At 35.3% G+C, this 17,718-nt stretch overlaps 5 protein-coding genes across 10 annotated transcripts; 1 reads left to right on the forward strand and 4 right to left on the reverse strand.

Moving 5' to 3' along the window:
- Window positions 1–216: 216 nt before the first annotated feature.
- On the reverse strand, window positions 217–4,021 carry LOC107274745 (vang-like protein 1). The gene is made up of 4 exons (XM_015754215.2): window positions 3,547–4,021; window positions 2,870–3,464; window positions 2,619–2,777; window positions 217–2,520 (listed from the first exon to the last, which is right to left on the reverse strand). Exons 1-4 carry the CDS (start codon window positions 3,675–3,677, stop codon window positions 1,684–1,686), a joined length of 1,722 nt encoding a protein of 573 aa, XP_015609701.1. The 5' UTR covers window positions 3,678–4,021; the 3' UTR covers window positions 217–1,683.
- A 121-nt stretch (window positions 4,022–4,142) lies between these two features.
- On the forward strand, window positions 4,143–11,640 carry LOC107274748 (DNA fragmentation factor subunit alpha). Of its 6 annotated transcripts, none has more exons than XM_025091912.1 (5): window positions 4,157–4,278; window positions 5,141–5,248; window positions 8,471–8,676; window positions 8,797–9,112; window positions 9,192–11,640. In XM_025091912.1, exons 3-5 carry the CDS (start codon window positions 8,499–8,501, stop codon window positions 9,310–9,312), a joined length of 615 nt encoding a protein of 204 aa, XP_024947680.1. In that variant the 5' UTR covers window positions 4,157–4,278; window positions 5,141–5,248; window positions 8,471–8,498; the 3' UTR covers window positions 9,313–11,640. The 6 variants fall into 6 exon arrangements, with proteins under 6 accessions (XP_015609707.1, XP_015609708.1, XP_024947680.1 ...); XM_015754220.2 differs by having other exon boundaries at window positions 8,484–8,676; XM_025091913.1 differs by having other exon boundaries at window positions 5,141–5,231.
- Window positions 4,303–8,020, reverse strand: LOC107274746 (D-beta-hydroxybutyrate dehydrogenase, mitochondrial). The gene is made up of 7 exons (XM_015754217.2): window positions 7,604–8,020; window positions 6,420–6,648; window positions 5,780–5,863; window positions 5,532–5,706; window positions 5,283–5,404; window positions 5,112–5,216; window positions 4,303–5,010 (listed from the first exon to the last, which is right to left on the reverse strand). The coding sequence occupies exons 2-7, from the start codon at window positions 6,633–6,635 to the stop codon at window positions 4,612–4,614; spliced, it is 1,101 nt and encodes a 366-aa protein (XP_015609703.1). The 5' UTR covers window positions 6,636–6,648; window positions 7,604–8,020; the 3' UTR covers window positions 4,303–4,611.
- LOC107274749 lies at window positions 10,945–12,346 on the reverse strand. The gene is made up of 4 exons (XM_015754223.1): window positions 12,137–12,346; window positions 11,983–12,061; window positions 11,785–11,913; window positions 10,945–11,280 (listed from the first exon to the last, which is right to left on the reverse strand). Exons 1-4 carry the CDS (start codon window positions 12,206–12,208, stop codon window positions 11,054–11,056), a joined length of 507 nt encoding a protein of 168 aa, XP_015609709.1. The 5' UTR covers window positions 12,209–12,346; the 3' UTR covers window positions 10,945–11,053.
- Window positions 12,347–12,552: 206 nt separating this feature from the next.
- Window positions 12,553–16,802, reverse strand: LOC107274772 (protein NRDE2 homolog). Its single transcript, XM_015754274.2, has 10 exons — window positions 16,464–16,802; window positions 15,619–16,268; window positions 15,179–15,542; window positions 14,959–15,105; window positions 14,613–14,881; window positions 14,218–14,546; window positions 13,600–14,140; window positions 13,250–13,399; window positions 12,998–13,173; window positions 12,553–12,919 (listed from the first exon to the last, which is right to left on the reverse strand). The coding sequence occupies exons 1-10, from the start codon at window positions 16,537–16,539 to the stop codon at window positions 12,667–12,669; spliced, it is 2,955 nt and encodes a 984-aa protein (XP_015609760.1). The 5' UTR covers window positions 16,540–16,802; the 3' UTR covers window positions 12,553–12,666.
- Window positions 16,803–17,718: the final 916 nt, after the last annotated feature.

A 17,718-nucleotide genomic window follows, 5' to 3' on the forward strand; every position in this document is an offset into this window, starting at 1 on the left:
CTAGATAGCTAATATTAGTGGTTCTCAACCATTGAAACCATCAACTATTATTCTTTAATACCCGGCATGCAACATTAAATGATTTTAAGTAATCAAACAATTTGTACTTAGCTAAATACTTATTCGGGAATCATGAAATTTTCATGCATTAATACGCAAGATGTATGAAGTATTTGTACAGATAATTCATCGTATTTATAGCATAACATTATAAAATTATACATTAAATTTCATTTATTGGTGAATCAATAGATACACTGTCATATCACTCGCACACATAAATAAAAAAAATCGCATAAAAAAGCTACGCCAACTAGCAGCGTTCGTGTAGTCACAAAAATGCACAAGTATAAAAATGTTTGTAGTATCTTACAAGTATTACCGCCTACGGGTGTTTTTAATGCTCTAGTCGACTTATTTACCTTAATTACAATTCATTTCATTCAATCAAATAGACATGAGCCAAGCAGTGTAGTCCTGTTCTGATATTCCTGATATGTGGCTATGAAAAATACTGCTAATCTCTTATCAAATTCTAAACTGTAGCTCTACAAATATCATTAAGTTACACAGATCCTCTCGAATCTCAATGTATCAAGGCAGTGAGAGGCTATTAGTTTGAGTGCCGGTGCATTAAATTGTCATCAATTTAGTAATCGGCATTTGAATGATTATGTTCAGCAGAAACAGCACTAAAGACAGCAAGAGCTTTTGACTGATTTTTTTATCGTAAATCTTGCGACCATGTAATATTTGACCAATCAAATGTATCAGCTACCTCAGCGTTGTTTCTGCTGAACATGCCTAATGACAAAAGGATTGTACGAAGGACCATTAAAAAAGTAATTAAAATACTTATGGTCCATCCAGCTTGAGTAACATTGATACTTAGCGTGCATCTGATGATGATAACGATAAGCACACATATTTCCAATTAATCTAGGCATAGCTTAAGTTTTGATTTATAAAATTAATCAACACGTCTTATCTGAAATACATTCATAACGGCATTAGCGATTGAATGTGTAAAAAACGAATTTTTGTATTAAAGATACACAGCAGCCATTGAAAAATTTGTAAGAGTTTACATATTACGAGTCACCGAGTTTTTAAGAACTTATAAGTACCTTTGCGACGCTTTTAAAGTCAAGTGAAGGCTTTAAACGTCTCAACAAATTGAAAAGTAATCTAATGATTATTTTAAGAACGTCGGGCGACGTTCATTTAAATATACACGACTTAATTGCGTAATAACTTATTGATATGTAAAAACTAAGAATGGGTTATAGACAGAAATGTGAAGATGATTTTCTAAGAATGCCCGCCGAGCATCATTGCTTAATTCTTTTACGAGCATGTAAGAAACAGGGCGAATAATGGATATATTCCATTACCAGGAATATCTTTCTGTTCCCCGTTAGAAAAGTTCTGAGTACTAACTGTCTGATTCGTTTTCTTAACCAACGACAAAATAATATAGTACGTATATAATATAATACGTATCACTGCCTAACACTATGTATCACCATTGTCATGTATCACTGTACAATTTGCAACGATAAGAGCAACATGACAATAGATATTTGAGTATTTCATCTCGATCAGTAGTACGAGGTATACCTCCTTACTATATGGAAGATGTGAAGAAACAGAAAAAATAGAAGATAAAGTGATAAATTACTATTAAACAGATGTCTCGGAATTCAGCCTCAGAAGAAACTTATTAGACTTAGGATGAGCCAGCTGTTCAGTCAGATTGAAATGTGGCAACCTATGAGCCGTGCAGAGAAGAGCTACTTCTCCTTGTCTGAGTTGAAACTCACAACCAGGTGCCAAAGGCCGAGAGGGTAGTTCACCCTCGCATACAAGGGCCCAATGGTGTGATTTTCTTTGTCGCTCCTTCTCGTTTGAGAGCACTGGACTCGTAGTAAAGAAAGGCTCGAGAAATGCGCGTGGAGCAGCATCCTGTGCGAGGCATCTTGCCAATCGGCCTAAAATGGATTCAACAGAGTGTCGTGGTTGTTGCCGCGTCACCCTCAGGTACTTTTGCAAGGCTCGAGCCATCGATGGAAACACCGCTTGCGCAGCTTCCATGGGATCCATCGGGCCAGGATTCGGAGCGGATTCCGCTTCGGAATGCAATCGTTTAATGTGTGCAAAGGCCTCTTCTGCAGCAGTTATTAATCGGGCTCTTCTCTTTCGTACTCGACGATCATAGTCGTGTTCCTCGTAGAAACGCTCGTTGTGACTGGAATCTCTTCTACGCGCTTGAGCGGCTAGAACGGCTCTGTCACCACCAGCTCCACGTTGTTGTACACCCGTTCCAACTCCACCATCGACTTCATAAAATTTGAAGCTTGACTGTTTCCTACCTGATTTTGAGACAGGCAACCGTTCCAGGTACGGGTTGTAGATAGGGAATTCGGTATAATACCTTTCTAGAACCCAGACCGCAGCCCTTTGAATTGACAGTTGTCCGATTGCATATGATCTCGATTCACCATCTGGTGATCTTACTACCTACAATCAATTCATTGAAATAATTAATATATCACGAATTCATATAGGTATAATTCGGTAATACTATTGTGCATAAATATTGTAGATAGTATATTTACTTTAAGATAAAAGGTGGGTTGTAGATGGCGGATCTCTATCAATAGTACAGCAGCATAATGTACAAAGAGGAGTGTGTCAGCAAGAGTCCCTGCATAACTCACTAAACTTTTGTACTCTGTGATTTCACCGTTTGCTGCAGTCTTAGCGCTCTCTGTTACCTGTAATAAGAAATAGTATCATGTTTTCATAAAATGCAAAGATATACAAATTTCATATTGATATGGTTACTGTTTAAAAATTTAATAAATACCTGTACAACATAGAAGAGCCAGTAAGTGCAAATGCAGAGTAAAGTGAGAACAAGTACTCCAGCTCGAAAAAGAAAGACACGTGGCATGGTAGCATTTCCTGGCCTTAAAAACACAGCCCAGCAGCCTATTCCTAATAGAACTAGCTTAAATGCCAGACCCAGTAATTGTCCCTTACATTCTGCATTACAAGATAATAGTTGTAATCTCTGTTGTAAAGTCAGCACACTAGTGGAATCAGGGAAAAATCCCAACTTTGGTAAAACAACCATGGCTATAGGACTTAAAAAAGCACTTAATCCTAGTATCATGGCTATTACTGGGCCTACATATCGATTACATGTAAACCCAAATGAACCATCGTTTTCATTGGGCCAATGACTTATATCCTCAGTCGATTCTGACCGATCGGATGTGTTTCCTGTTACAGCAGTTGTATTTTCACCCCAATTTTCATCTTGGGGCAATATCTGTACTTCTATAACTTCTTGGCCTAAATTATCCACACTGTCGCCCCTGACATTAACAGTCGTTTGAAAGGGTGCCATTTCACTGGAATCCAAATTGTGTCTCTCTTTTCTCTGGCCTCGACTACTCCTAATCAAGAAGCGACACATAGATTGTAAGAGAATCTTATTATGACTGTGAAAGATAAGATATGTATATATTGATGATATACCTGCTAGATCGATGGGAATGTTGTCTGTGATGACCCTTGTTACTGTGAGACCTATGGTGCTTTTGCGAGCCCCGGCTATGATGGCTGTGGCTATGCTCGCTAGCCCCAGATTTTACGCTCTCCGTCTCCATACCCCGGCATAGGCTACCGCCCTAGCGCTACCCCATATGAGCGCATTACCTCATTCGCACGTGAACCAGCACAGCATTTACAAAGGGATAAGAGACCGTGAGCTTTTTAGGAATTGCGTGATGACACGCCATCGGCCGAAAGCCTTTTCCACATCGGCACATTCGATTTTTCCCTCACTCCTAACATACTCAAGTAAAAATTACAATTTTCTTAAATCCCTTAACAGTGTAGATGAATGTTTGTATGGAAGACACTTGATTTTACTAAAAAGTTTCGAGTTTTCGTGTCAAAACAGACGCCGACACGCCTAGCGTTTATTATTCCCACCCCCTCTTTGGTTACTGCATTCCGTGATAATTGCTAGGGACAAAGGATCATAAACGTAGGGGATTTCTTGCAGTATAGGAAACCAAAGAGTCGTATAAGAGGTTCTCAATTGCTGCCATGCTGCAAGAGAACAAAAAGAATTGTGCGTCATCGCGCAATGTGTGGAAGCAAGTAAGGTGTACAGCAGTGTACAGTGTGTTGCAGTGTGACTCGCGCCAAATATAGCTGTCAAATTACTATGAAATCACTTGATTTCATCAAGATGTTGTAAAGGTAAGAGAAAAAATATATCGATACTTGAATCCTTATATCTCCTTTTTTATTGAACCGATCTTACATTACTATTTCATTTTAAAAATTTATTTGTTAATAATTTTATGGTACTAACCCTGTTACATGTATTTGACGGAATTATAAACTACTTGGTAATATAATCTTTAGGCATTAACACTATTACTTTCAACAGTAATAAGTCTTATACGAACGTGCTCAAAATGTTTTAATCTAATTATGTCTAATTTATAGTTTTATTTTACTGTCGTAATTTAAAATTTTTTTGACAACTCCACAAGTGTTATACTTTTTGTTCAACACTAATAGAAAATATTAATTCGTGTAGATTATGTCATAGACAGCTTTTGGTAAATGATCGCTGAGCAATGCTTGTATTCTTTCACTGCGTGATACTGGAGTATATCTTCTCAATGGAAAAGTTTTAATAACACCATCAGTTAGTGCTCTTGTAACTGGAGTTAGGTCAGCTTCAGGACCTTGTGTGTATTTCTCCAAAGCTAACATTTCTTTTTGGAACAATTCTTGTCCATATTCCTTACGAGTTTGAGGATCTAGTTGGGTCCACATATCTCTAGCTTGTTCGAGCAGGGCAGCATTGTCTTTCAGCCATGCATTACCTGAGATATATTCTCCAGTTTCTACAATAACCACATCCACTCCCCATCTACGCATTTCCAAACGTAGGCAAGTTCCCCAAGCCTCAATTGCAGCCTGTACATCAATAATACATAGCATGTATAACGAGAAGCATATCAGAAATGATTGATAATATATCGCATGGAAAATAAGTAATTTGCTTATAATAATATTACCTTAACTGCGCAATATATTCCACGTACAGGACTAGGTATACGAGCCAAGAGACTACCGACCAGCACTACACGACCTTTTGAACGTCTCACCAAGGGTAGAAATATCTATACAATAAAACTGTACATAATTCCAGTAGGTAAGGTATGCCATTTTAAGAAAATAGTTTATACCTGAGTTAACCGAGTAACACCAATGAAATTAATGTCTATGCTCCTCTTCACCACAGATGGCGGAACCCATTCACATTCACCCAAGGCAACCCAAGCCGCTGCATGTACTAATGCCCACAATCCTAATACAAACATCATCACCATATAACTTTCAATTAAAAATAGTGGCTAAAAATCATGTACTAAAGCTTTGCAGAACGTAAAGCTTTTTGAAATCGTTGGAAACGTCTGAGCATCTTAATTGCATACCTGGCGCTCCATCTGGCAAGTTCTCGTTAACGTAAAGAAAAGTCGAATGAATGTCACGTTCATTCGTCGCATCTAATTGCAAAGTGTGTAGTCTACCTGAAGCCTCTTTCTTTAACTTTTGCGCAAGCTCCTCATTTTCGATTTTATTCGTAAATCCCGCGAACACAGTATACCCCTTGAAGAATATAAAATACAGAAATTATTATTTATATGCTTCACCCTTTCATTTCTAATAATTAAATCCGTACCAAGTCATCTAATTGTTTTGCCAAAGCGTATCCAACTCTGGAGTCACAACCTGTAATAAGTACCGCTTTGCCTGCTGCAGTTACCTATTTGAATAATACACCATCAGCTTTATTCAATTATCATAGTATTACGTTACTACTCAAAAATGACATTAAGTATATTACTTCCACATAGAACAGAATATATAAAAGTATTCGTAATGTTCAACTTTTATTTAACATTAACTTGAAACAAAGGTGAAAAGCTCATGCCTGACCCCTTCTAATCGAACTATAATTTCAATATAGAATACCTTTGATCTTTTAAATTCCCGTATGCATCTGACATTATTAAAGGGTAAAGATAACAATTATTTCCTGTCCTCTCCAAGAGGTCAAAGGACATCTTCACTCTTGAACCTTTAAATGACTTGTCCTTTAACCACGTACAGGGATACGTGCGATACGATCATCACATTTTATATGCGCAATTAATACATTTTACTGTATAAAATGGCGATTTTTCATTTATATAATTATTAACTATCATTTTATCAAACTGTACACACTATGTCTCGAAAACCCTGGGGTAGTCGTTCACTTGCAAAACCATGTTAGAGACTACACGGGGACAATTTTTTATATAACATAAGTAACTCACCTTCAAATTATGGTAGAATAATGTAGAGCCTAAAGAAATAGCCAGTAACATCAAGAACAGAACAAAACTTGAAGTTTGTGAGATACCAAAGGTGTTCAGAATGGTAGCGAGAATAACGGCAACTGCGTGCGAAAATGCAATAGGCAAAAGACACCTTTCAGCCAATTCCCACGTTTGACTATCGTCGGTGTCTTTGTTCGTATTCGGAGGCGGCATTGTTGTTTTTTATCTTGATCGGTTTAATATTCAATTAAATTCGATTAAATCATTCGGATATAGTCTTTGGCTCAACCAAGAGCCTGAACTGGGCTAGGCCCGGGCTAACTTTAAACTTGAAACAGTGTCTAGTCTCGTCAAACTAAAATTAGAAGCAGTGCTGTGCCTTTAAGTCATGTAACCTGCATAAATTTTTACGCTTTATTAGAAAGTGGATTATACCTTTTCTTTTTGATTCTCAATTAATCTGTGTATAATGATTTATTTATTAAAACCGCCATTTACTGTATAGATAATTTCTATTTCAATTAATCTCAAACAGACTCCGTTGTCAATAATTGCTTTTATGTTTTCAATTAAGTTTTTGTTAAACTAATTATTTACGTAGGTCAATTCGTTACCTATTAAAAGGGCCAAATTATCTATTGCCATGTACAAAGTTTTACAATGTCTATGACACTTACGTTATATAAATAGATATACTACTATATTTATAGTACCAACGTTTTTTCCTATTGGTAGTAGTATGCACATGCTACTGGATGAATCATGATCAGTGTGTAATAAAAACTACACTTATATATTTCTATTAAAAGGATACCGCATATTTTACAATGTTAAAAGTATCTTTATGTATCATACACCAAAGCAGTATGACATGCATTAATATTTACGATGTGGTGAAGATTATTGATAACTTCGATTTGAAGTCGTCAAATACATATTTATTAATTAAACTATGTTGTAAATTCATCATTCTTATTTGAAATTACAAAAGCTGTTTGGAATATAATGATTCTACACTAAAAATACGCTCTGCCGAATTCGATATATTCTATGAACTTCATATCAAAATACAATATTACATGTTTCTACAAAAGAAAACAAGTTTTGTTATATCTAATAAATTATAAATTTGAATCATTTGAAAGAGACATATAGTAAAATGGCTAATATGTCGACGGTACCTTTCAGTCAGCATTTTGAAGAAACATTGTTAAATGAGGTTGTACTTAGATGGATAAATATTGACAAATAAATTCGCAAACCATGATAGAATAGCACGCCTATTTTATCAGTACATACTATTTCTTTTTTATGAACTGTCGCGGAATAATCTAAATTTGGAAGGTTTACCCTTGGCTCGAGTAAACAGTTCGTCTGGACGAGGTAAAAAATTAAATGAGAGTGGGGTAGGTTATTGATTTCTGTCTGACTGCCATGTTGGGAGGGAATGCTGTTGGGGGTGTCTCTTGACTGTATATACGCAGAACTCTACGGGGAGTATAAATAGGAGGTGTAGTTGCACCATTGACCCAGTGTTGGGTTGACACAGAGTCGGATCAGTCACTCAGACACTACATTAACACACCACCGCCTTTTCTATTTTTTAATCGCGCCTGTAAATTGCTCTCCATCATAAAATTCCTAAGGAACCAAGAATATTCGAAACAATCCAAAATCACTGCCCTTTCTTACTTGCGTTTCGAATGTATAAACTTTTACCCAAAATACCCTTACCTAGTGCTTAATGGAAAAGAAAACCTTGATTAAAACGCCCTTAAATCCTTTAAACGTGCTCCAAGTTAATCACGTACCTTCCAAGTATTGCTGAGTTGTTTTTTACGACTCTCGTTCGACGCTTGTGAAAACTTGGACTTGACGGAATTCCAGTAGCAGTGCATTGACCTCTCAATGTACATTGACGGTGAAGCTTTAGCTTGGGCCCTTCCACTTAAAGAATACCATTGATCCCTTGGTGGAATTGTTATTTAATTGAAGCGACATTCAGCCTAATTCTTAGAAGTTTTGAGAAAGTTTAACTTTTAAAAAAGTGTTTGTTGTCAGTATCTCCAAGGAAACATGTCAGAGACGGCAGTAGTAATTCATGGGTCTGGCAACCCTTACAAAATTGTCGATTACGCAAGAGAGCGGCGAAAGGGGATCACCGCATCATCCCTCAAAGAGTTGACGAGTATTGCCAGAAGCCGCTTAGCCCTGCCTCAGGATGTCGATCTCACCATTGTACTAGAACAAGATGGTAAGTAAAAACGCTCCTATGTAATAGCAAGAATATTAATGAACTTGCAGGATCAGTAATTCTGAAAGATAGAAATAAAATACTATAAACTAACCAGTTTATTTCCATTTCAAATCACAGGAACAGAAGTAGATGACGAGGAGTACTTTGCTACCCTGGAAAGAAATACAAGTCTCATGGTGCTTCATGGAGATCAGAAATGGATAGCTGCAGGCGGAAAAGCTGCTTCACGTTATATCGTGGTAGATAACGTAGACAATTCACAGGGTGGTTCCAAAGGTAGCGGTGATGTACTAAGAAGAGCCAGAACGCCGATCGAACCCTTAGTTTCATCCCTGCATGGAGATCCCTCTCATATTTCTCTATTGGGAGGTAACGATTTGGAATTACTGAGCGACATGGACCCAGATAGTCTGGCTGATATTGTGCCAGACAGGTAAGTAAAAAGACACTGAATTACCTGGGAATAAAATGCAAGGTATGACTCTTTCAAGATCAATTTTTATCTCCTTTAGGATGTTTCTGGAACAATTGAAGGAAGCATCAGGCAGATTCCTGGCTGAAAAACGACAAGCTCAGGAATCCATGGCTTTACTCCAGATGTACGCGAGTGGAGGTGAGATGGAACGTGCGTAGGCCATGTGGGGTGTGGGCGCCCTCACACTGGCTAATATGTACCAAGTGCGACGTCGTTTCTTCTACAAAGGTCGCCACATACAGCAAACATTAATTCTTTTCTGGAATTGAGCCCATTTTTTAAAATTGGTCACCAAGTGGTGAAGCAAATTTAATAACTCGCAAATAGAAATGCGTGTTATCAGAGAAATCTGAATAGTGATTGATAAAAGTAAAAAATTGCATAACTCTAATCAAACTTCTGCTTCCATTGAAGAAACCCAAGTGCACGAGGATACAGGGGATATATGAAATTCTTTTTTTTGACTAGTAGGGAAAAAAAGTAAGTTACCGCAAAAGCATTTGGCATTATCTCTTAGATTATCTCTCGAATTTTAAATTCGTTAATCAGACATGTGTTGGTGATAAAAAAAGTATTTGCTTATCCCTAGCATGAGTTGTCTTTAGTAATCGGTAGCACTGACTCGCAGTGCTTAGTAATTACAAAAATTCCTCAGGAGCATGTTAATTTTAACAACGGTTCTTTTACGGGGAAATGCATACTTAGTTGTGAGTTCGACACTATTGTGCGTGATAGTACGTAATATACTGTACGGAATTGCTTCGATGCTCAGCAAATACCTACCTAGTACATAAACATAGTATTATCCGCTGCATACTCCGAATATATTCAATCGTAAAGAAACAGAACAGATGTACTATGAAACGTAGAATACTGCGAAAGAAAGTTATTTCGTCGCGATATTGCCATATCAATAAGAGCACAAAAAAGATTTTAGTTACCACAATTTGTATCTAGTTATGCCATACGGTTCTTAAGTTAAAAGAAGTTTGGGGAAATATCTAAGACTGAGGATCATAGAGAAAAAAAAATTCATCCCCATTTAGATCACAAATTCATTGTGCACTAACACTAGCGATACGTTTGAGAGAATTAAAATGATATCAACCCTTTGATACCAGGCAAAGTTGTCAGTTTGATAAAAAAAGAGAAACACGTAGAAAAACAAAAATGAAGAAAGCAGATAGGGGCTTCTGAAAAGGATATTGTTATGTACATAACAATAGGAACGATGAAGGTTCTGTTTGGTGATCGAGATGGTTGAAGATTTGTTACTTGAATCAGAGCTCCAATATTATTTATGGTAGATATGCTGTGCTTAACTATAAAGGAGATAAAGCACTCGGCTCGTTTGCCGCGAAAGATAAAATTTTACGTACGACCATCATTCTCTGCAGAAGCCCCATTACTTAATATTGTGGCATTCTTTGATATATCTTGACATCTATAAAATAATGTGCAATATTCACATTATTATTTGATCGTTGTCATTAAAATTTTCATGTCATAAAGAAAAGAAAAAGTGAAATGCAACGACCAGTATAAGAGTATTTAATACTCGTTAATAATCTAATGTGTTACTACTTATAAACATTACGTTATATAAATCAGAATAACCTTAGCTCATAATGAATTGATAATTGATTAATATTTTAGGTACAGTTGAGATTAATGAATGATGTGCTGTTAGCGATTAACTAATATATTAAATAGAACTGCCAGTTAAGAACAAAGTCGATCGATGCTCAATAAAGCCCCCCAAGGTTTAACAATTTTTTAATATAACGGTATTTAGTATATTCAGACCGAAAGGGTCACTTTATTATCACGTTACGGCCATTATTGAATTACCAAGAACGTGCCAACAAGACTAACGTTAAGTAGGAAAATGGAAACTGACTAAGTTTTAACACTATGTAAGAAATTGGCATCGATGAGCTGTATCAAATCGTTGGTAGTATCTCGCAAACGATTTGACGCGTTGCGTAATTGACAAGCAGCTTCTTGCAGAGTGAATTCGCTTCGTAATAATTGCCGATTAACCGCCGTCAATTCTTTAACACCAGCAGTAATCATATCGCCGCTCAGTTCTGTTACGTCTCTGTCTAATGCCTCGTTGCATTCACCTGTTTGCAGTCAGAAAAAATCGCTTTTTAATACATAGGTTCGTTCTGTTTCCGTCCGTAAGTTCGCAACAGTAACATTCCTTGTAAAAAATTATTTCCTTCATTCATTAAAGTATAGGAGCTAATTACGACTTTGCGATTAAAATACTTAAGGGTGTGTAATGTGCCTCGATTTAAAGAGAAGAAAGCTAGATTATATTAAGACGACCTGATAAATATAGAGGCTTCGATCTAGCGAATATACGTCTGATTAAAAATTTTCCATGTATCTAAATTATCATCGTATAATCCTATTTATTACAGTTATTGTAATTCAGATTGTATTACTACAGTATCAATAAATAATTATGTCTCAATATATTTGATTATACTGTTCATCGTAATAAAATTTTGAAAAATTGATCTATAAACAATAAATGCATTTTAGTAAATATATAAATTGCGATAAACAATCTACAATGGAATATGGAGTAAGAATATTAACAAACAAATATAAAGTCTTACGTAATTTTTTATGGAGCAAACTGTTGTACTTAATACAACTTTTCTTTGATTTTGGTATTTTAACATCACTGTATGGTGGGCAAACAGTAGCATCAACTGCACCACTAACGCTGCTTAAACTGGTCCCATCTGCAATGGACCGTCAGAATTATTATTATTATTGTTTGTGTTTGTAACAGTTTTAATCATTGTCATCACCATCATCAGATTCCGGGGCTTCACCGGATATAATTGTACCACACGGATTCGGTGTACGCATTGAAGGAAATCCCATACCCTAATAAAAATATGGAAATACAATAAATTATTTCTAATCTCTTACGATACATCTAGAGTTATAGGTTATACCCACCGTCGCAATGTTTACAGTTTCATCGTCAGATTCTGGAGCCTCACCAGATATCACAACAGCTTTGTGATCCATTTTTTTACAGCAAGCATGTACTTACCAATCAAATATATTCAATTATTAGATTTTTAGTAATAAATAGAAGAATGACACTTCAGAATGATTAGATATTCAAAGAACGCCATGTTTTGTTTTGACAATTATCCATTATTTGACGTTGACAAAAGTTACTGACAGTCTATTTAAACTCAAGTATCAAATTAACAGTTTTAGAATATTTTTCGGTATAGCTAGTGCTACCATGAAAGATTACTTACTTTCTAGAGGGTTAGGTGAAATTTTGTTAAAATCAATCGATTTTTCATATTCGTAAAAAATACAGTTTCAAGATATTTTTGACAGACATTAGGTATACTATATTTTTAGTTTAACGGTATAGTGTTTTATTTCTTACATATTTCTTAGAACTAAATGACTTTTTACATATAATTACAATGAAAATATATACGCAACAGAATATTACAAAAATAGAGTTATCCTCTTAGAATATCCAACTCTTCCGGAGTAACATGCATTCGTAATTCTTTCTCCCGGATAATATCTTGAATTTGTGTCAAAAGTTGTGGAGCAACTTCTGCAGCATCTATATAAATACACCTTGCCCATGGACATTGTGCTACACTTTCATGGTACACCTCTTCACCTCGTTTTTCACATAGATCTTGCTCTCGTAACAATAACATATATAACCGCCAAATTAATGGACAGCATCGAGTTTCAGCCACCCTAGAAATAGATATATTCTTATATGACTTTCTGCATTATTTTTTCACTGAATTAACATTCACATGAAACATATATTACCTTGCCAGTTTCCGATGGAAGGATAACAATTTATTCAGAGCTGCTCTCGCAGCATCAAATAATCCATGTTTTTGTAAATAGATGATACGAGCACGTGCAGTCAAGCACATAGAAATCGCTGGCCATGGACGAATATTTTCACTTCGGATAATAATTTTCCAACATGGTAACTCAATCTACAAGACACAATATTATATTTCATATATAAATATTGTATACAATTTTCAATTTTAAGTTACGTTTCATAATTACCTCAATTCCAGAAAATACTGATAACATATAAAAATTGTCTGGATATAATTTTAAGGCTTCGTATACAGTCTCCTTTAATATATGTTGGACATTGTGTCTTTGCTCAATATATAGTTGTAAGAACGATATTTTACTTTCATACAGGCACTCCTGCAAAATCATATAATCATTTAAATCGTTATTTATTTATGTCTTAACTCAAAAGCTCGTATACAGGTTATTCAGAAGTATTGCACTATCTGTGGGTGATTTTATAGTAAAAATCAAATAGATGGGCCAACTCCAGTTGTTTCAATACTCCTGAATAATAGTTATAACGCATAAATTTTACTAGCAGATAGTATGCATACCCGCAAAAATCTACTGTCCTGGCAATGCTCCAGACATTCATCAAAAACTTGGATAATTTCATTAATACTCCGCTTAGTAACATACAAAAAGTAAACATAACATGTGATAATATCACATTCAAAACTGGGTAAAAAATATGTCTCATCCACTTCTGTTGTTACTGGATTTTCCAAAAATTGTTGCACTGAGTTTTGAAGATATTGTTCAACCAAAGTCAATCGAGGTTCACTTGATCCTGATACAATATGACTATAGATTTTCAGTATTCGGTCATTATGACACTCTTTATATGTATCAACATCCAACAGAGTTTCAAGTAGTGTTCTGTACACGCTCAATAGAGCTGTTTTTTCTTCATCATTTGATATTGATTCCAAATTCTGTCCCTGAGACTGAATAGTAGTTTCAAGAATATTGACACAGTTATCAAAGCGTTCCATTTCTCGTTCAATCAATGCATATTCTCTGTAGAAATGTAGATTATTTCTGTTCTCATCCTTTTTCAGAAACTCTTTTAAACTAGTTTTTAATTTCTTCCTCCTAAAATAAAATTAAAAAATTCATGAGTGTTATCCTATAAATGACTAACAGGTTACTCAAAATTTAATAACTTATACCTGCTGTCATTCTTGAGAGGATCAGTTTTACTGAAAAATACAAGAAGCCGTTCAAACCGTAACCACCACACATAAATACTTGTACGCTGCGACGTTTGTAGATTTTCAGCGATTACTTTAAATGCGTCTCGTATAAAATCTAAGTATGGTTCTTGAGCTGGATGAAATCGTAAATATTGGGGACCGGATGTTAATCTTCCCTCAAGTATGCCGCCCAAGAGAGCCTTTCGTTGTGTATGAGCAGCCATGACTCCTATTGAAGGATATGCTAATGGCAATAGCATCTCCAAAGATTCACCACTCCAATCAAAGTCTTTAATCGCCAAGTCCTGTAAATTTGACTGTGCTACACTAATTGTCAGACAAGAATACAGCAAAGGTATAAGTAAACATACCTGTAATATCGAATCTCGAGTAGGTAGAAGAGGAACTTTTAATGACATAAGAGAATAAATTGCCAACCGGAAATTTGATTGCATCGAAACCATTGGATGAACAAAATCTGCCACATCTTCTGGGAGAACAAATCGACGAGAATCACCAACTAATTCTAATTCATCGCTACTCACACTGAGCCAGTGACATCGTTCTCTTAGAGACTCAACTCGCAGCCATAACTGATTTAATGGTAATCTGGACGTTAATACCACTTCTTCCATGCCAACTAGAAAAAAGTTTTTCATGAGTAATAGGAAAAATAAGAAGCAGAGAAATATACAAGATTCCAGTAAGTTCACTTACTTAATTTTTTCTCGTCGATGGAACTTTGCAGTTTTAAACTGTCTTTATTTAGACTGAGATTCAGGCAAAGGTTCAATCTTAAAGTCTCCCACATTTGTTCCCAAAGTCCTGCATGCCTTAAAAATATTAGGCAACGGTACAACATCTCTAAAATGTTATGTTTGTTAGCGAAATTATTATTATTTTAATTTATGATCATAATACTGAACTCTTGAATTACCTAATATTCGTTTATCGTATATATGAGGATTTGTTCTTGACCTTTGTCGCAGGGTACATAGACATTTTGAATATAAACTCAAAACTTTTGGTACTGTGCACATAGCCACAGACCCTTGTGTAGTCATAATAAATGCTTGCCATAGTGTAATATTCCCTGTATCTTTATTTACCAGAGTCTCCATTTCATTTGAGAGTTGATCGGCGGGAAGTAATTCACTCATCAGATTTAATTTGATCTTTAGAAGTTCATGAGAATTTGGATTCTTTTCCAAAGCTTTGTTTATAATTGATTCCTTTTTCTGACAAGTTGCTACTCTTATATCTTTTGCAAGTTGATTCTTTTGAAATCTTGCAATGACATCCTGCAAGAATGTAAAGATTATAGTTATGAAAATATGACTTTTAATATAAAGACATGCTTTAAATAAAACGTGTTACCTGAAAATACACATATTGAAGCCACAGCTGTATGTCATTAGGATTATCTGTTAATTTTTTATTAAATTCTCGAATGCTTGATTGTTGTTCTTCCTCAATATTTACACACCAATTCAATATTTCGGTATCATTCTGGTTGATGCTATCTTTTTCAGAATGTCTTTTAATTATGGTATCTTTTTTTAAGGATTTCTGTATGGAGTCAATATTAGTGACACAATATCTCTGAAAGGTTGATGATTTATTTTGTTTAAAAGGAACAAAACCAAGGCCTGCATTCTTCATGTGAGTATAGATAGGTCTAACTCGTGAACAAAGAGTATCCACTTTAGAATTTCCTTTATCCCTGAATTTATCTTCGTAATATACATTTTCTACCTCACGATCATATTTTATTTGATGCTTTGATTTTACAGATTTGTGTCTTTTCTTATCTTTTTTATGTTTTTTAATTCTCTTTGACTTTTGGTAAAGTTCTTCAGAACTTGAATCTGAATTAATGAGAATAGTACTGGGTGGCTTTGTAGGTCTCTCAGGTGAAGATAATATAACAATAGAATCATCTTCTGAAGAATCAGATATATCAAGTAATGTATTTCTTGATATTACTGCAGCTGGGAAACTGGAATTCTGTAGCCAGTCTCTTTTTTCTAAGGATAAAAGAATTACTATTGCATAAATCAGCAAGTCACACAATAATATATAGACAGTATAAGCTACAAGAAAAAAATAATTACGCTAATGCTTTCACTTATAAAAAGTAGTAAACAAACATATGTGAAGTTTGTTTATACAAAGATTTGAAGGCTACAAATCTGAAGCTTTACAAAAAAACTTTAATTTACCATCTTTTACATCGATTTCTTCACGCGCAGTCGAACCGGTCACACTAATATCCGAATACGCAGGAAATAATGACATTTTACACTTCTATTAATATTCTAAACTAATTCATATCGAACAAATCTCGAGAGCCAAGTTACAGCTTTTTCAGGTTTGTTCATGTTGTTCTGAAAATCACCTCAAATATAGATTCCTTAGTCCATGATTAGTCGTGTTAATTGCCGCCATTCGTAGCGTTAGAGTTCCAAACATTGTGATCCATGATTGGGTGAATAATTCGCGGGAAGAAGGAAATTTTCTTATATCTCTTCGACATATGAATTACTTAATTCTTTTAAGTGTAAGAGAAGTATAATGAGAGAGTGAATTTAGAAAGTACGTGGAAAGAAGAAGTACGAAGAAGTGAAAACATCAGAAGAAAGGTGCTTCAATCGTTGAAAGGGAATGAAGAAGATTGGGAAAGATGTTGTGAAATGGGCTTCTCCCTGCCAATTTTCGTGAGGCCCTATCTTTTCACAAGGGAGCTAGAAGCCCTCAAACAGCCAACAAATATCATATTTCAGGAATTGAGGGAAAGAAAACCTTAAGCTTCCGTGCTCAGAGCTCGGCGAGAAAAACCTCATGAACTAAACGAAATCAGGTTGAACGACAAAAAAGACACAGTAAGTTAAACGCGAAGTGTCCCCCACTGAAGGTGACTTTAATTTAAAAAGTGCTCAAAAACACCTATATTACTCTAATTATGATAATTCAAATGAATATGTTGAGCCTGACCAAAAAAATAGGAAAAGTAAGACAATCACAATAGCGAGTGAGAGGAAAGAGAGCAAAAGAAGAAATAAAGAAAGAAACAAAAATGAAAAGTAAAGAATAAATTAAAAAATAAGAAAGCAAAGAAATATGGAAGTGGAAAGGTAAAGGTAAAGAAGTATAGAAGTAAGAAAGAAAGAAATATGAAAAAAGGACAGAAATGGATATCGTAGGAGCATCCAAGAGACCAGTATAGGAGACCGGCTCGCGGAAAATAACATTAGTGATATTTTTAAAAAAATGTTATTTTGCAATTTTTCACATGTGTACTTTTTGCTCATAATACTCGTGATCCTATAACATCAAGTACCGTCTAGAATATCTCTTTTCAGGTTCAATTTTGAATGGCAGTTTCTTCTGTAAAGCTAATTTCTTACTTCTTTTTTGCGGGTTCCAGGCAATCATTATTCGTGAGTCGTGAAACACATACGCTACGAGTGGTGACAT

Source organism: Cephus cinctus, unplaced genomic scaffold (assembly GCF_000341935.2).
Source record: "Cephus cinctus unplaced genomic scaffold, Ccin1 Ccin1_scaffold0101, whole genome shotgun sequence".
Lineage (NCBI taxonomy): Eukaryota > Metazoa > Arthropoda > Insecta > Hymenoptera > Cephidae > Cephus > Cephus cinctus.

What these genes read in the sequence shown, in the direction of transcription:
- LOC107274749 (XM_015754223.1), bottom strand. Translation starts at nt 12,208, where the DNA reads ATGGATCACAAAGCTGTTGTGATATCTGGTGAGGCTCCAGAATCTGAC. An exon ending in AGCCCCGGAATCTGATGATG is followed by an intron (nt 11,914 to 11,982) that starts GTGATGACAATG and finishes GGTCCATTGCAG; the next exon opens with ATGGGACCAGTTTAAGCAGC. An exon ending in TTTGCTCCATAAAAAATTAC is followed by an intron (nt 11,281 to 11,784) that starts GTAAGACTTTAT and finishes GACTGCAAACAG; the next exon opens with GTGAATGCAACGAGGCATTA.
- LOC107274748 (XM_015754221.2), top strand. Translation starts at nt 8,499, where the DNA reads ATGTCAGAGACGGCAGTAGTAATTCATGGGTCTGGCAACCCTTACAAA. An exon ending in CATTGTACTAGAACAAGATG is followed by an intron (nt 8,677 to 8,796) that starts GTAAGTAAAAAC and finishes TTCAAATCACAG; the next exon opens with GAACAGAAGTAGATGACGAG. An exon ending in GCTGATATTGTGCCAGACAG is followed by an intron (nt 9,113 to 9,191) that starts GTAAGTAAAAAG and finishes TATCTCCTTTAG; the next exon opens with GATGTTTCTGGAACAATTGA.
- LOC107274746 (XM_015754217.2), bottom strand. Translation starts at nt 6,635, where the DNA reads ATGCCGCCTCCGAATACGAACAAAGACACCGACGATAGTCAAACGTGG. An exon ending in TATTCTACCATAATTTGAAG is followed by an intron (nt 5,864 to 6,419) that starts GTGAGTTACTTA and finishes TTATTCAAATAG; the next exon opens with GTAACTGCAGCAGGCAAAGC. An exon ending in GAATATATTGCGCAGTTAAG is followed by an intron (nt 5,011 to 5,111) that starts GTAATATTATTA and finishes ATTGATGTACAG; the next exon opens with GCTGCAATTGAGGCTTGGGG.
- LOC107274772 (XM_015754274.2), bottom strand. Translation starts at nt 16,539, where the DNA reads ATGTCATTATTTCCTGCGTATTCGGATATTAGTGTGACCGGTTCGACT. An exon ending in CCTCTCAAGAATGACAGCAG is followed by an intron (nt 14,141 to 14,217) that starts GTATAAGTTATT and finishes ATTTTATTTTAG; the next exon opens with GAGGAAGAAATTAAAAACTA. An exon ending in CAGTATTTTCTGGAATTGAG is followed by an intron (nt 13,174 to 13,249) that starts GTAATTATGAAA and finishes TGTGTCTTGTAG; the next exon opens with ATTGAGTTACCATGTTGGAA.
- LOC107274745 (XM_015754215.2), bottom strand. Translation starts at nt 3,677, where the DNA reads ATGGAGACGGAGAGCGTAAAATCTGGGGCTAGCGAGCATAGCCACAGC. An exon ending in CATTCCCATCGATCTAGCAG is followed by an intron (nt 3,465 to 3,546) that starts GTATATCATCAA and finishes CTTCTTGATTAG; the next exon opens with GAGTAGTCGAGGCCAGAGAA. An exon ending in AACCCACCTTTTATCTTAAA is followed by an intron (nt 2,521 to 2,618) that starts GTAAATATACTA and finishes AATTGATTGTAG; the next exon opens with GTAGTAAGATCACCAGATGG.